Here is a 17731-nt window from a genome sequence, read left to right on the forward strand (position 1 = left end):
GGTGACGGCTCTGAGAAGATGTTTCTCTCAATGATCAATAAGTGAGGTTCTGTATGTCACACATGATGTTGTCCCCTGTATGATTTCCATCTTCTCCTTTCTTCATAAAGATGTCTGCAGTACTAGATCCTCCAGTTCCTCCAGTTTTCTCATCTTCTCCTCCACAACGTTCCTTCTCCTGAATGACCCACCAAGGATGGACAAGGACAGGAATGAGATGAGCAGAAGAATATTAGACTTCACCTTGGAGATCATCTACCTGTTGAGCGGAGAGGTAAACTTTTCTACATTATAGAACAAGTCACACATAGGGAAGGGACAATACATAATAGGAAGAATCCAGTGTCCTGTATAACAGCGTCCAGACCTTCCAAGTGACGTCAAGAAGCTGAAGATCAGCCACCAATATGGTCAGTTATGTGTCATGTCACCAATGCAGCAATAGTATTGTTGTAGAGCAATGAGAATGACAAGGAACCAGGAGGATCGGGATGACATCTATATAGAAACATAGAAGATGACGGCAGGAGGAGAGCACATGGTCCATCTAGTCGCCTCCAATATTATTTCCTTTTGAGTTTTGGCCTCGTTCTATTTCCTCAATGTCTTTTTGTAGGTGAGGTCTCCAGTATTACAGATGTGGGGTCACTAGAGCTCTATACAGCGGGGTCACAATCTCCCTCTTTCTACTGAGAGGGGAATACTGTGTTCAGTTCTCTAAATGTCTCTCTCTATACACAGGAGTACACAATAATGAAGAAGACATCGGGTGACTGTACGACTCCCATCATCCATGAGTCAGGAGGATGGAGCAGTAGTCAGAGCCCCATCACAAAGCCTCCCCCTCACTCCCGGATACATGAGAAGAAGATCTTAGAACTGATCTACAAGATGACTGAGCTGCTGACTGGAGAGGTGACACTGCTGGGAATGCTGGGAAATTCTACAGTAAACATACTGCTCTTTAACCTGATGACCAGTGCAGCCAAGCACATAATTGAGCGCCGCTCTCTCTCCCTGTGTACAGCACCACCAAGCACACATCGGCGCTGGACAACGGAAGAGGGCAGTGTGCCAGAAAACTATGCCCCATGTGTCGGCTTCTGTTTTTTATGGTTAGGTGGACCACTCAGCGTATAGGACTATAGCAGCACTCTTCATCATTATCCTGGGTAGCCATATGAATTTACTTTCCCCTAAGGGCTGCACTTCAGGCACATGGGGGCCACATGTGCCCCTGGGTGGCCAGTTCAGCATCTGTGGTCAAGACCATTACCAGCACATTCTTGGGTTCAGTGAGGTTCCCAGGTGTATTTTTTGGTAACGCTTCTTCAATGAGCAGAAGCCTAGACAGAGGGGCCGCTGTGGATATAGTGTTTTTGGACTTTGCAAAGGCATTTGACACTGTCCCCCATAGACGTCTAATGTGTAAATTAAGGACTATAGGTTTAGAAAGTATAGTTTGTAATTGGATTGAGAATTGGCTCAAGGACCGTATCCAGAGAGTTGTGGTCAATGATTCCTACTCTGAATGGTCCCTGGTTATAAGTGGTGTACCCCAGGGTTCAGTGCTGGGACCACTATTATTCAACTTATTTATTAATGATATAGAGGATGGGATTAATAGCACTATTTCTATTTTTGCAGATGACACCAAGCTATGTAATATAGTTCAGACAATGAAAGATGTTCGTGAATTGCAAGCGGATTTAAACAAACTGAGTGTTTGGACGTCCACTTGGCAAATTAAGTTTAATGTAGATAATTGTAAAGTTATGCATCTGGGTACCAACAACCTGCAGGCATCATATGTCCTAGGGGGAGCTACACTGGGGATGTCACTTGTTGAGAAGGATCTGGGTGTACTTGTGAATCATAAGTTAAATAACAGCATTCAATGTCAATCAGCTGCTTCAAAGGCCAGCAAGATATTGTCGTGTATTAAAAGAGGCTTGGACTCACGGGACAGGGATGTAATATTACCACTTTACAAAGCATTAGTGAGGCGTCATCTAGAATATGAAGTTCAGTTCTGGGCTCCAGTTCTTAGAAAGGATGCCCTGGAGTTGGAAAAAATACAAAGAAGAGCAACGAAGCTAATAAGGGGCATGGAGAATCTAAGTTATGAGGAAAGATTAAAAGAACTAAACCTATTTAGCCTTGAAAAAAGACGACTAAGGGGGGACATGATTAACTTATATAAATATATGAATGGCACATACAAGAAATATGGTGAAATCCTGTTCCATGTAAAACCCCCTCAAAAAACAAGGGGACACTCCCTCCATCTGGAAAAAGAAAGGTTCAACCGGCAGAGGCGACAAGCCGTCTTTACTGTGAGAACTGTGAATTTATGGAATAGTCACCGCAGGAGCTGGTCACAGTAGCTACAGTAGATGGCTTTAAAAAAGGGTTAGATAATTTCCTAGAACAAAAAAATATTACCTCCTATGTGTAGACATTTTTTACTTCCCCTTTCCCATCCCTTGGTTGAACTTGATGGACATGTGTCTTTTTTCAACCCTACAAACTATGTAAGTAAACGCACTGGAGGTGTCTGGGTAATGACTGTATCATTGTGTGTGTCAGGTTCCTATAAGGTGTCAGGATGTCACTGTCTATTTCTCCATGGAGGAGTGGGAGTATCTAGAAGGACACAAGGATCTGTACGAGGAGGTCATGATGGAGAACTACCGGCTGCGCACATCACAAGGTGAGAAGAGACCGATATATCTATGTATATGTGTGTGTGATACCTGAGCTCCGATCAGGCTGTGATCCGTGCTGCCGGCTGCTCATAGCTCTGCATTAGAGGTCACATTACATTGCACAGCGCTGACAGCCGTTCTTGATACGGGAGCCATGGAGGCGAGCAGGTCGCTGTGTCTCCTATTGCAGAGTTATGAGCAGCCCAGCCGGCAGCGCGGACTATGGGCAGTCCGTGCTGTAGTTAGAAGTAAACCTGGTAATACAAGTAATTTAGAAAGATGATTATTGTCACACTCTGGTAGTATAATTGTTTTCTATATAATGTCCGTATAATCGGAGGTTCTCTTTAATATTACACGTTATGGGTACTAGATTCTGGAGATGGGACGGTGATCCAGGGATTTATTGTGATTTCCAGATTTGGAGTCGTGGAGGAGTTTTTCCCCTAATGAGACAATTGTCATCCACCTCATGGGGGATTTTGTCTTCCTTTGGATCAACACGGTCGGATTATAGGTTGGACTTGATGGACTTGTGTCTTTTTTCAACCTTATTAACTACGAAACACAGAATGTATGGAGCAAAATTTACCACTAATATAAAGTATAATGTGTTCCGAAAAAACAATCTCACAATCAATTGGTTAAGTAAAATCTTATTCTCACTTATGGTACGTCCACACACGGCGTAAACACTGCAGAACGTCCGACCGAATTTTCTGTGTGGAAATTCTACAGCATTTTCACAAGAGAAATTGACATTTTTGTAGATTGAGAATCTGCACCGCACTTCTTTTCTGCCTATTCTCTCTGCAGCGCTGCAAATTTTCTGCAATGAAATCTGTTGCAGAAAATCTGCTGCTAATCCGCCCCGTGCGCACACGTTGCGTAAATACTGAGGATTTTCCGCATCGGAATTTGTTGCGGAAAATCTGCAGCATAATACATTAGCTGCAAAGGGAATGAGATTAAACAAATCTCATCCACATGCTGCATAAATACTTAGCGGTAAAAACGCTCAGAAATTGACCTGCGGTGCATAATTTTATTCCACAGCATGTCAAATGTCTTTGCGTAAAAGCTACTTATTTGTAGCTGGTTTTCCCATTGAATTCAAGTCGGAGGTAAAACCCGCAAGTTATAACAGTTGTTACATTTTTTTTGAGGCGGAATGGCAGAGAATCCGCCGCAAAAAATGCAACTCAGAATTTTTTTTTCTTATACTTACCCAGAAGTCTGTGTTTATTCCTCCTGGGATGACATTTCATCCCATGTTATCGCCGCTGCAGCCAATCGCAGAATGCAGTGATCTCCTGGGATGAAATGCGGTTTTCCGCAGCGGACATTCTGGGTGAAAAACTGCACCAAAGGGCGGATACACTGCTTGTGAACTCAGCCTTAAAGTGACACGTCATATTTGAGAAATGGTTCTCTCTTAAATAGGTCAAAACTAGCTGCGGCGGTAACTAATTAAAGCCTAAAATGGTTCGGTCCTTAAAGGGGTTTTCCAGAACCTATAAACTTAATTTCTATTTCACTACACTTCTAAAAATAATCAAATTTGTAATATACTTACTTTTTGGATTTCCTTTTCTGCCACCCGATTCCAGCGTCGGGCACATAATGCGTCTCCAGTCTTGAAATCTTATACTTCCGGCGCTGCCCCGTATATTTCTTTTTTCCTGCCGGACCAATGTGCGGTGACGTCACTGTATACTGATGGAAGGGGTAGACCAGATCCTGTTCCTTCGGCATCTTTGAGCATGTGTGGCTTCTACACTAAGGCTGGGTTCACACTGAGTTTTTGCAGGAAGAAAATCTGCCTCAAAACTCTGTTTGGAATTTTGAGGCAGGTTTTCCTCTGCCTGCACGTCGATTTTCGCAGCGTTTTTCGCCTGCGTGCAATTTCTATCAAAGTGAAGGATGTGAACAGACGTTTATAGCACGGAAAGAAAAGGATAACTAACAAAAGGTATTTTGGTGGATTGATTTTTGGCTAAAAAAAAAAAAGTGTCAGACTATGAATCATTTTTTTTTTTTTAGATATAGTAAAACCCCTTTAAAGAGAACCTTTCACCTGCCCATACATGTGCATCTGAGTGCAGCATGTAATAGGCAGGACTGCAAAAACCCGGCCTGCACTCTAGCCGAGGATTCCCCTCCTAGAGGGAGCCCCCACCATCTCTCCATCCCCGCTGTAGATAGGGCCACCATCTCTGCAGATAGCAACCCCCCGCTGTAGATATCATCGCACCAACTACTGTAGATAGCGCCACCTGAACTGAGTCTAGGAGCGGAATTCCGCTTCTAGTGGGAGCCCCTAAAGTCACTGTCCATTTGGACAGTGACGTTAGTGGCTCTCTCTGGGAGAGGAATCCCTGGCTGACACTCTGGCTGGGGATTCCGCTACTGGAGAAGCCACTGTTGTCACTATCCATATATGGACAATGACGTCAGCAGCACTCTCTAGGAGCGGAATCCCCGTTGTCAGATCGCTCTGTGTCGGGGATTCCGCTACTGGAGAAGGCCCTGGTGTCACTATCCATATATAGACAGTGACATCAGCGGCTACTTATTTACTGGAGCGGATTCCCCGCTCTGGCATGAGATTCCGCTATTTACAGGAAGGGGGTGCCATTTCCGGGGGGGGGGGTGGCACTATCTGCAGCGGGGATATTGCTAATTACAAGGGTGATGTTGCTATCTACAGGGGGGTGGCGTTATTTACAGGGAGTGTAGTGCTATCTACAGGGGAGTGCGTTATAAACAGGGGGTGTGGCACTATCTACATAGGTACTGTGGCATTATATTGGCACTATCTACAGGGGACACTGGCGCTGTCAACATGGGCACTGTGTGGCACTATGTGGGCATTATCTACAGGGAGAACTGTGACACTATGTGGGCACTGTGGCACTATTTACAGTGGGCATTATCTATATGGGCACTGGTACTATCTATGTGGGCAATGTGGCACTATCTACAGTGGTATTGTGTCACTATCTACATGGGCACTGTGGTGTTTTCAGGGGATTGGGACAAAAGCCCTAACGAATAAAATTAATCCATTCTTTTTAACCTCCATGAAAAACTGATGACCAATGCCGGTTAAAAACGGTCAGAAGGCCGGGAAATGGATTCAAATTCTGAGACACATTGATGCAAAACAGCCATGCAAAACTGACAGTTAATTTATTGTTGTTTTTTCACGTCGTGTGTATATAGCACTCTTCACTCTCCCCTCACAGCGATCCAGGGTGACAGAGAGAGAAGAGGACTAATTGTTGCAGAGATCTACAGTGTATGTACATGTGTGTGTGTGTGTGTGTGTATACATATATATATATATATATATATGGATAAATATATATATAAAAATTACATTAATGACCCTTGGTCATGAAAGGGTTAAAGACTATGTACACTTTTGTAGGCAAGTATTTCTTTTTCTTTTTTTTATTAATTATTGGTTTTTGGTGATGACAAAGTTATTTGATTTAACTATAATTAAAAAAAAAATTTTTTCGTTTTTACGCTACAGATGTTATGTGTCCTCTATACACAGAAGCTGGATCATTCGCTATCACCCGAATCCGTAAGTGAAGTGAACTGATGATTTGGCTGAGATCACATGAGATCACAATAATATTGATCACATCTAAGTTGAAGAACATGGATACACAGGACCCGCTCTCAGCTGAGTTGTCAGTTCAATTCACTTACGGATTCCACTGATAGAGAATGATCCAGTTTCTGTGTATAGAGGAGACATAACAGCTGCATCGTAAAAACAAAAAATATGTTTAATTGAAGTCCATTAAAAAAAAAACGTGTTTAATCATACAAAACCAATATATTTATAAAGGTGTACACAGCATTTAAGACGCTAATAAGCAGGTGACGCCATGACCATGTTTTTTGTTTGACAGGGAACTCTTAAAATGGAGATGCAGTTAAATACTATGGCGGAGCAGGGAGCCATCAGCGCCCCGCCGTTCGCTTTGGTAGGCCACAGTCTACTTTAGGTCTGCAGCTTACAAGGTGCAGAGACCTCGGCACAGGTAGTGAGGACCTCAAGATTGTAATTGCGGCTCTGATCAATAAGCATAGAAGTGTAGAGAGAAGTGTGTGATATATAGACAGATATACAGTAGTCATGTATACAATCACTGTGTCTTTCCTACAGATGGATCCAGTAGGAGAAATCCACCAGAGAGATGTCCGAGTCCTCTGTATTTCCAGGACTGTCCAGAGGAAAATCACAATGTCCCAGAGAATCATCAGGTAGATGAAGCTGAGCCCTATACCAGATCTATATAGGGGGTGTGGAGCTTTTTGGTCTTTCGGTCATAGATGTGGTGATAGATTTTGGTGGTTTCTTATGTTAATTTGTTAGATTCTTCGCACTCTCTTCTGTATTGTACTAAATTGTTACATATATGACATCAGGCGGAAGATCTGACTAATAATAAAGCGGAGGATGAAGCAGAAGAAGAGTGGATGAGGGGCGATCAACTATGTAAGAGTGAAGTGGAGGAGGAAATTCCAGGAGGTGTTACCACAGGTAAGTAATAATGAATTTAGAAAGTGAATTGGGAGGTTTGTTAAAGAGGCTCCGTCACCACATTATAAGTGCCCTGTCTCCTACATAAGGAGATGGGCGCTGTAATGTAGGTGACAGTAATGCTTTTTATTTAAAAAAACGATCTTTTTTCACAACGTTAGGAGCGATTTTGGTTTATGCTAATGAGCTTTCTTAATGCCCAAGTGGGCGTACTTTTACTTTTGACCAAGTGGGCGTTGTACAGAGGAGTGCATGACGCTGACCAATCGGCATCATGCACTCCTCTCCATTCATTTATACTGCACTAGCGATATAGTTATATCACTATGTGCAGCCACATACACAAGCCCTAACATTACTACAGTGTCCTGATAATGAATACACATGACCATCCAGCCTGGACATCATGTGTACTCAGAATCCTGACACTTCTGACTCTTTTTTTGTGAGATTCCGGCAAGTGAAACCAAATCTCGTTTAGCTCCGTAATCTCGCTAGATTTGGTTTCACTTGCCGGAATCTCACAAAAAAGAGTCAGAAGTGTCAGGATTCTGAGTACACATGACGTCCAGGCTGGATGGTCATGTGTATTCATTATCAGGACACTGTAGTAATGTTAGGGCTTGTGTATGTAGCTGCACATAGTGATATAACTATATCGCTAGTGCAGTGTAAATGAATGGAGAGGAGTGCATGATGCCGATTGGTCAGCATCATACACTCCTCTGTACAACGCCCACTTGGTCGAAAGTAAAAATACGCCCACTTGGGCATTAAGAAAGCTCATTAGCATAAACCAAAATCGCTCCTAACGTTGTGAAAATAGATCGTTTTTTTAAATAAAAAGCATTACTGTCACCTACATTACAGCGCCGATCTCCTTATATAGGAGATAGGGCACTTATAATGTGGTGACAGAGCCTCTTTAAGGCGAGGCTCCTCCTTAGTTCTACATTACAGTAACACGTCAGACAATGTGTTATACATAGTGCAGGACCTGAGGGAGCTGTGACTGCACATAGAAATTCTCTATAAGGTGTTCTATTAAATCCGGTCATGCACTAGGCCTAGCATCAGACTTTGAGGGGAGGGAGGGGAGGCAGCTGCGATTAACATCTGCACTAATAGCTGGGATATGAGAAAACTCAGTTTAACAACTTAAAGGGAATGTGTCGTCAGAAAATGACCTATCGTTTAAATCAAAACTTTTATGGTAAACATATATATAAATATATAATACAAAATAATTTAAAAGCTTGCAGTTCACCCTCTGGCTACTGAGTCTTATAGTAGACTGACCCTTCCTGTTCTGTAGCGATCAATTCACAGCAGCATCTTATTATCATGACAGGCAGGATTACGCTTACAGCTAACACCTATATATAGATAACACAGGATACACAATTCATAATAGACTGATCCTTCCTGTTCTGTAGAGATGATTTCTCAGCAGTATTTCATATTAGGACACTTCACAATGTAATCTTCTGATCGCTGACATAATGCTTTGCTATAATGAGTATGCACGGCCTAATAGGAATATAGTCATGACAGGCCTGTGTGTCTGTGTGCCTTTAGCAGGCCTGTTTGCCTTTTGCCACCGGCTGCCATGGCCACCCATTAGCGAACGGAATTTGCGCTTGCAAGCCGATGATGGGTGACAGAGAGAGCCCCCACCCTATGTTAAACCACTTAAATGCCGCTGTCACTATTGACCGTTACAGCCAGGCTCCCGCGTTGATCGCATGGGCACAGCTTCTATGCTCTTCCATTCACCATCACGTACATGCACATCACAATGTGGGAAGGGGACCCTACCCATGACCTGCATGTATGTGATAATGCGGGAAGGGGTTAAGCACCGTAATCAATGCTGATAGGGGCTCCATTTGACACTTGTATTCCAGCCCTGACAGTTGAAGGCTGATGGTTTTATACTGACAGCTCATGGCCTATGAAAGGTCCTATCTAGTAATGCCTGTTACACCTTCGGTATATCTAAACCCCTTCCCATCCCAATTATTTTTGTTTTTCGTTTTCGTTTTTCCCTCCCCACCTTCCAAAAGCCATAATTATTATTTTTTTTTCCACTGATATAGCCAAATGAGGGCTTGTTTTTTGTGGGACGAGTTGTGGTTTTCGCTGCACAATTTATTGTACCAAAATAATGTACTGGGAAGCTGGAGAAAAAAATATTTTGTGGGCTGAAATTGGGAAGAAAAACATACTTTTTGTGTTCTGATTTTACGCGTTTAACGTGCGGTAACAACGACATGTTATCTTTATTTTGCGGGTCAATACGATTATGGCGTTACCAAATTTATATATATATATATAAATATACACTACAGTTCAAAAGTTTGGGGTAACCCAGACAATTTTGTGTTTTCCATGAAAACTCACACTTTATATTTATCAAATGAGTTGCAAAATGACTAGAAAATATAGTCAAGGTTAGAAATAATGATTTTTATTTGAAATAATATTTTTCTCCTTCAAACTTTGCTTTCGTCAAAGAATGCTCCATTTGCAGCAATTACAGCATTGCAGACCTTTGGCATTCTAGCTGTTAATTTGCGGAGGTAATTGGGAGAAATTTCACCCCATGCTTCCAGAAGCCCCTCCCACAAGTTGGATTGGCTTGATGGGCACTTCTTGCGTACCATACGGTCAAGCTGCTCCCACAACAGCTCTATGGGGTTGAGATCTGGTGACTGCGCTGGCCACTCCATTACAGATAGAATACCAGCTGCCTGCTTCTTCGCTAAATAGTTCTTGCATAATTTGGAGGTGTGCTTTGGGTCATTGTCCTGTTGTAGGATGAAATTGGCTCCAATCAAGCGCTGTCCACAGGGTATGGCATGGCGTTGCAAAATGGAGTGATAGCCTTCCTTATTCAAAATCCCTTTTACCTTGTACAAATCTCCCACTTTACCAGCACCAAAGCAACTCCAGACCATCACGTTACCTCCACCATGCTTGACAGATGGCGTCAGGCACTCTTCCAGCATCTTTTCAGTTGTTCTGCATCTCACAAATGTTCTTCTGTGTGATCCAAACACCTCAAACTTCGATTCGTCTGTCCATAACACTTTTTTCCAATCTTCCATTGTCCAATGTCTGTGTGCTTTTGCCCATATTAATCTTTTCCTATTATTAGCCAGTCTCCGATATGGCTTTTTCTTTGCCACTCTGCCCTGAAGGCCAGCATCCCGGAGTCGCCTCTTCACTGTAGACGTTGACACTGGCATTTTGCGGGTACTATTTAATGCAGCTGCCAGTTGAGGAGCTGTGAGGCGTCTATTTCTCAAACTAGAGACTCTAATGTACTTGTCTTGTTGCTCAGTTGTGCAGCGGGGCCTCCCACTTCTCTTTCTACTCTGGTTAGAGCCTGTTTGTGCTGTCCTCTGAAGGGAGTAGTACACACCGTTGTAGGAAATCTTCGGTTTCTTGGCAATTTCTCACATGGAATAGCCTTCATTTCTAAGAACAAGAATAGACTGTCGAGTTTCACATGAAAGCTGTCTTTTTCTAGCCATTTTGAGAGTTTAATCGAACCCACAAATGTAATGCTCCAGATTCTCAACTAGCTCAAAGCAAGGTCAGTTTTATTTCTCCTCTAAACAGCAAAACTTTACAGCGGTGCTAACATAATTGCACAAGGGTTTTCAAGTGTTTTCTAATCATCCATTAGCCTTCTAACACAGTTAGCAAACACAATGTACCATTAGAACACTGGAGTGATGGTTGATGGAAATGGACCTCTATACACCTATGTAGATATTGCATTAAAAACCAGACGTTTGCAGCTAGAATAGTCATTTAGCACATTAACAATGTATAGAGTGTATTTCTGATTAATTTAATGTTATCTTCATTGAAAAAAACTGTGCTTTTCTTTCAAAAATAAGGAAATTTCGAAGTGACCCTAAACTTTTGAACGACATTTTTTGGGAAAAAAATGTAATTTTTCATTTTCCCTCCCCAATTCTAATAAAATTTATGAAACACCTGTGGGGTCAAATGGCAGAATTGTGTTTTTTTTATTATTATTTTGCTTTGCTTTCTCCTAAAAATAATATCTAATTAACAAATTATATATCTCACCAAATAGTGCCATTGAAAAATACAACTTGCCCCACAAAAAACAAGCCCTTCTACAGCTACATTGATGGAAAAATAAAAATCTTGGAATGCGAGGATGAGAAAACCAAAACTGCTTGGTCCTTAAAAGGGTTGTTTAGGATTAGAGAAACATAGCAGCTTTCTTCCAAAAACAGTGGGACACCCCTCCATAGGTTGTGTGTGGTTTTCAGCTCCACTCTATTCAGTTGAATGTAGATTACTTGCAATACCAGACGCGACCCATTGTCTGGTGTGGTACTGTTTCTGGAAGGAAGAAAGCAGCCATGTTTATCTTATCCTGGACAACCCCTTAAAACCCTAAAATAGGCAGGTTAAAACCAACATTTTAGGGGTTAAATACTCCATTATGAGCAATTCCCTAATATATATGTTAAAGGTCCTTTCCTTAATGCTCATCAGTGTTTCTAGCACTAGAGCAGGTGCTTTCAGCAGAAAACTCCATTACACTCTGTTGTTGGTACAATGATGGGGAATTTGAAGACCTTGCTGCTGCACGCCTCTTTTATTGGAGATGCCCCCTATCATGAAACAAAGTATTCCGTTAGGCAGTGTGTCAGACCCTTATTCAGCTGACGGCTATCTCTGATTTGATTCTCAGTTAAATGGCTATAACGTTTTTATTTGTTGGGCTAGCGATGTGATTTTTGCGATGTTTTTTCATGATCAATTCTTTTGCTTTTTCAGCATTTTCGTTTTAGAAAAATATAATGTTTTTTTTTTTTAACTATAAGACACAGTTTTCATCTTAGAATCTGAACTGTAATCTTCTGCTGCGTCTTATCTCCTGAAGGCAAACAGATGCGAGCAGGAGACTGAGCTCCGAGCTTCAATGGTCCTTGCAGTGCAGTTTATTGACAGCAGCATGTCCTGTGCTGTTTGTAAAAGATCTCTGAGTTATCTGCTCACTGAACAGTCACATCTTACACACAGAATTCTGTCATCTCACAGTGAGCAGATAACACAAACATTTGTACACAAAGCACAGTAAATCTATGCAGGTACTGATCTGCAAGGACCATCTAGCCACGCCCCTCCTATGAAAGAGCAGCATAGCAGATTTATCACTATTAACCCCTGTCTCTCCACATCTCTGATGTCTGCTGAGTTCAGGGGAGGGCGAGAGCACTATAGCTGCCAATATCTTGTATTTCTGTGTCTGACATTGTTATGTTGGCACTGTGGTACCCTATTATCTCAATATTACCCAGAATATGTACAGATAAAGGCAAAACATTTTTTTCTCTTTTATGCTATAATTTATGGGTGCGTCTTATAGTCCAGTGAGACCTATAGTCCATAAAATATGGTAGTTTAAAAATATTCTTTTTTGCACATTTTTTCTAGTACTTTAGTTTTACCGTAAATTAGACTTTTTATTTGTGATTGTCACCGTGTACCGTAAATTATATGTCTACTTTAGAGCAATTGTGTCAGGGCTAGCGTTATGACAATCATTTGTGAGGGCAACTTTTTTTTAACCCCTTACCGTGTGAATTGTCGTTTTTTTCCACCCTGCTTGTAAAAGCTATAACTTTTTTAATTTTCCATCGACGTAGCTGTATGAGGGATTGTTTTTTGTGGGACGAGTTGTCGTTTTTTTTGCCACCATTTAATGTACCATATAATGTACTGGGAAACTGGTAGAAAATTCTTTGTGGGGAAAAATGGGCAAAAAAACAGCAATTCCGCAATCGTCTTCTACGGGTTGATACAATTAGGGTGATAAAAAAATAATAATTATGTAAATTTGGTAACACTTTTACAAAGAAAGGGGCCTCTATTCTATACACAGCGCTCCCTGTATACGTGAGTACAGAGAAGACTGAAGTTGTGAAGACCACTTTTGTCTTCTCTCCAGAGTCCCTGGCAGTCTCTGTCTGCCGGGTACCCGACATTCAGCTGCCCATTCACTCGGGTAGCAAGCTTAAACCTGCACCGTATATGTAAAGTGTACAGTCCTCAAACGTTTAAGCATAATTTTGGGAGTCAATTGAAAATAAAAGAACACATACATTTTGGTGATTGGGCCCCTTGCACACGACAGTATTTTTCATCAGTAGTTATGGACAGTAATTACTGACAGTAATTATGAACCCATTCATTTCTATTGGCCACGGACACCTTCCAGTACTTTTACTGATGGGTGTCCATTCTGAAATAATTATAGAACCTGTCCTATTCTTGTCGGTAATTACGGCAAGGACTGTCCCATAGAAATCTATTTGAGCTTCCATAAATACGAACGGCTACTGATCTGTATCCGTAAACCATCCGTATTTACAGAAGCATTGCTAGGCAACATGCTGATGACATCATTTGCAACCTCCCTATTTTTGTATGGATCCATATATACAAATGGAATACGGATGCAATACGGACCGTATATACGGATGGAATATGGATGCTTACAGATCCGTATTTATGGACAGTATTTTGGGATATATGAAAATACTGTCGTGTGCATGGGGCCTTAGAGAGAGAGCGTGCAAAGGGCAAAGTGCTAATAGAATGCCATATCCAAGTTATATAATGAGAAACAGTGTTATTCCTCCTGTACACATATATGACAGATTATTCTGAAAAGTAGTCTAAAAATTGGTTCACTTTAAGGGCCTTTTAAGATGTTTTCAAGTGGGTTTAAAGATATTTATATATATATATATATATATATATATATATATATATATATATATATATTCAATTAAAAAAATCAGATTCATGATTATTAGGAAGCACCTCTTTTTACCGGTTGCTGTCTGTCCATAGATTATAAACATCCTGGTGGTCCACACCTATCTCTGAATGGACGTTTTAAAATGTCCAGCATAGTTTTCTACGCTACTCCCACTCCTTTAGAGTTTAATATATCACTTAATTTTTACACAATATCGAAGCCCTATATGTTCTGAGAAAAGCAAGACTAAATGAAAATATATTGGCAGAGGAATAGAACAACAATTTGCTATTAAATTGTAACATTACTAAAACTTGAATAAGGCCACTTCACTAGGTACACCTTATTAGTACTCGATAGGACCCTCTTTCCCCTTAAAACAGCCTGAATTCTTAGTGGAATGATATTACAATGTACTGGAAACCTTTATTACAGATTCTGAATGATAACTTTACTTTGCCTATTCCACTGCATCCCAAAGATGTTCTATAAAATTGAGATCCGGTGCCTGTGTAGTCATTAGAATATACAAACCTCATTGTCATGTCCGTGAATTCAGCCTGAGATGTGTGCTTTGTCTCATGACACAGTATCTTGTTCAATTTAGACTATGGCCGATTGTCTGTAACAATATTAAGTTAAGTTGTTGTACGTCCAATTAGTATTGAAGGGATAAATGTGTTGGCAGAGGACAGGCGTGATTGCCAGACAAGGTCCTGCTTTTAAATATATATATATTTTTATCATGTCAAGCTGTATGTAATAAAAGTGGAGGACTGGATGAAGAGCAGGATCCTGGTCTTTGTCATGGATATATTTTAAAGTGTTTTACAAAGTGTTATAAGGCTGGAATCACACATGTAGTTTTTGAGGCAGGTTCTTGAGCTGAAGCCAGGAGTGAATTTAAAAAGGCATGGCTTAAACTTTTCCTTCCGGTTTGATCCACTTCTGGCTTTGGCTCAAAACACTGCATGTGTGTTTCCAGCCTAATATGAATGTTATAAATTTGTCAACTTTTATGTTTTGAAACAAAATCAATTTTGAATCCTAACAGAAAATCCCAGTAAGAACTTTAAGTTATCGATAAATTATAAAGTAGAAGATGACGATATCATGCAGCAGTCTTCAGGAGAAAGCCTCATTACCCTTAATGTACACCCAGGACTTCACAGTACAGATCTATCGTATAATTCTCCTAATCATGAGGAACCTTCTCCTGACCAATCACAGATTGTTACCATTACAGCTCAGAAAGGGGGTAAAAGGTTTCAATGTGGTAACCAGTTCACAAGAATCTCAGGTCTTTTTACAAACCGAAAAATTCACACAGGGGAGAAGACTTATTCATGTCCACTATGTGAGAAATGTTTTGCACAAATATCAAGTCTTGTTACACATGAGAGAATTCACACAGGTGAAAAGCCGTATTCATGTTCAGAATGTGGGAAATGTTTTATTACTATGGCCAAACTTAGGGTTCATCAGAGAATCCACACAGGAGAGAAGCTATTTTCATGTTCAGAATGTGGGAAATGCTTTACACAAAAATCAGGTCTTGTTATACATTTGAGAACTCACACAGGAGAGAAGCCATTTTTATGTTCAGAATGTGGGAAATGTTTTACAGATAAATCAAGTCTTGTTGCACATGAGAGAATTCATACAGGAGAGAAGCCATATTCATGTTCAGAATGTGGGAAATGTTTTACACATAATTCCAGTCTTGTTAAACATGAGAGAAGTCACACAGGAGAGAAGCCATATTCATGTTCAGAATGTGGGAAATGTTTTACATATAAATCAAATCTTGTTACACATGAGAGAATTCACACAGGAGAGAAGCCACATTCATGTTCAGAATGTGGGAAATGTTTTTCAAAAAAATCACATGTTGATAAACATCAGAGAATTCACACAAGAGAGAAGCCATATTCATGTTCAAAATGCGAGAAATGTTTTATTACTAAATGCAAACTTAGGGCTCATCAGAGAAACCACACAGGGGGGAACTCATTTTGATGTTCTGCTTGTGTAAGATGTTTTACAAACAAATCTAATATTGGAACTCCTCAGAGAATTCACATAGAGTTTAAACCATATTCCCCTTTAGAATGTGGGAAATGCTATAAGAGCAACAAAATATTTTAAACACATCAGATTATTCACAGACATTAAACCACCAATAAGGGTGTGTGTTAATTTTTTTGGTGGAATTATCCTGGATCTGCCAAACACCAAAATTATATTTACCAGAGGTCAACTGACCAGGATCTATGAAGGAAAAGTATTGTGGAAGAAAGGAAGAGCCTTGGTTACTTACAAAGCAGAGAAGCTGAATTGTCACCATGAACCTTGCTACTTATTACTGTATTCATAAATTCACCAACACTGCAGGAGAATACAGAGTGACAGTAAGGACAATGTAAACTTTTTGTTTTTAACATATATTGACATTTTTATATTTGACTTTCATTAAAAGATGAAAGTGATGGAATTGAACAACAAAAAAACTTGTGCAATTGAATAAAATAAAAATTCAATACATATATTTTTTGTTTTTTGTAAAAGTAAATGTCATAAATGTATTTATCACTACCTTAAAGACCTAAAATTAGTATCAGGGGTGCCATCCAAAATCACGCCCGCATGCTGTGGCAAATGGCCGCATCATTTTTGCGGTAATACCACAGTATTTACCAGCCAAATCGTGTGTCCATTCGTCAACTATGTGGGTGTGGTTGCGGCTGTCGCTCTGTGTGTTCATATCCTCAGGGTAGATTCACTTGCGGCAGATTTGTAGCAGAAATTTATGAAACTAAAAACCGTTTTATACATCTGAGTGAGGTTGTTTCTTCAGCATGCACATGTATTCTAAAAGCCCCATTCGAATAAATGGGACAGCCGCAGCCATTTCTGAAACAAAACTGCTATTTGTGAACTGGAATCAAACATGCAGTTTGACTCAAAGAAGCGCATGAAAATCTGCACCTCAAAGCCAGAAGTGGATCTAGCCAGAAAGAGAAATAGAAGTCCTTCATTTATATTTTCCATTTCTTTTTAATACACTCTTTATTTATTTAAACCTCTGATGTTTTCGTTTGCTCATTGTTGTTGAAATGTGTGGTATCACCATGCTGAGATCCAGAGTGCTCTGAGGCTTCAGAAAGGTTATCGATGTTTATGATTCAGGAAAGGGAAGATGACCAAACTATTAAATGTCAATCATTCCACTGTCCAGAAAACCATCTACATGTGAAGATTTTAGACAACTGCCAATTGGTCCAAGCAAGTCTGTTTCAGTAAGATCAACCTTAGAGCAGAACACAAGATGCTGAGAGACATTTCTGAGAACCCCAGAATTTCTTTAAAGATCTACATTCAGATTTTGGTGGACCCAAAGGTTGTTTATTTGCACAGGAATGTAGAGATTATGTTAAAATTATTTTGTGTAAAGCCATGAACAAAAAAATGAATATAAATTTCATACTGTAAATGTAAAAGGAATTGTCGAAAGATATCTTGAAGCCACAAAGGATTGGAGGAAGAGCTGAAATCTCGTCCAGTTCCAGGGGAGAAAATAAATAAATAAGGTCTAAACAATGAACAGAATGGCGCCACATGGGATGAGTACATTCAACA

General features: G+C 40.4%; 1 protein-coding gene across 1 annotated transcript in view; it reads left to right on the forward strand.

Moving 5' to 3' along the window:
* The window catches only part of LOC142665909 (uncharacterized), a 29602-nt gene extending 12999 nt beyond the window's left edge, over positions 1-16603 (forward strand). The window contains exons 2-7 of the mRNA XM_075845754.1: positions 111-274; positions 742-915; positions 2590-2713; positions 6895-6992; positions 7158-7272; positions 15147-16603. Of these exons, the coding sequence (XP_075701869.1) occupies positions 197-274; positions 742-915; positions 2590-2713; positions 6895-6992; positions 7158-7272; positions 15147-16111 (1554 nt within the window). The 5' untranslated portion in view covers positions 111-196 and the 3' untranslated portion in view covers positions 16112-16603. The remainder of the gene's footprint in view (positions 1-110; positions 275-741; positions 916-2589; positions 2714-6894; positions 6993-7157; positions 7273-15146) is intronic.
* The last annotated feature ends 1128 nt before the right edge of the window (positions 16604-17731 follow it).

Source organism: Rhinoderma darwinii, chromosome 1 (assembly GCF_050947455.1).
Source record: "Rhinoderma darwinii isolate aRhiDar2 chromosome 1, aRhiDar2.hap1, whole genome shotgun sequence".
Lineage (NCBI taxonomy): Eukaryota > Metazoa > Chordata > Amphibia > Anura > Rhinodermatidae > Rhinoderma > Rhinoderma darwinii.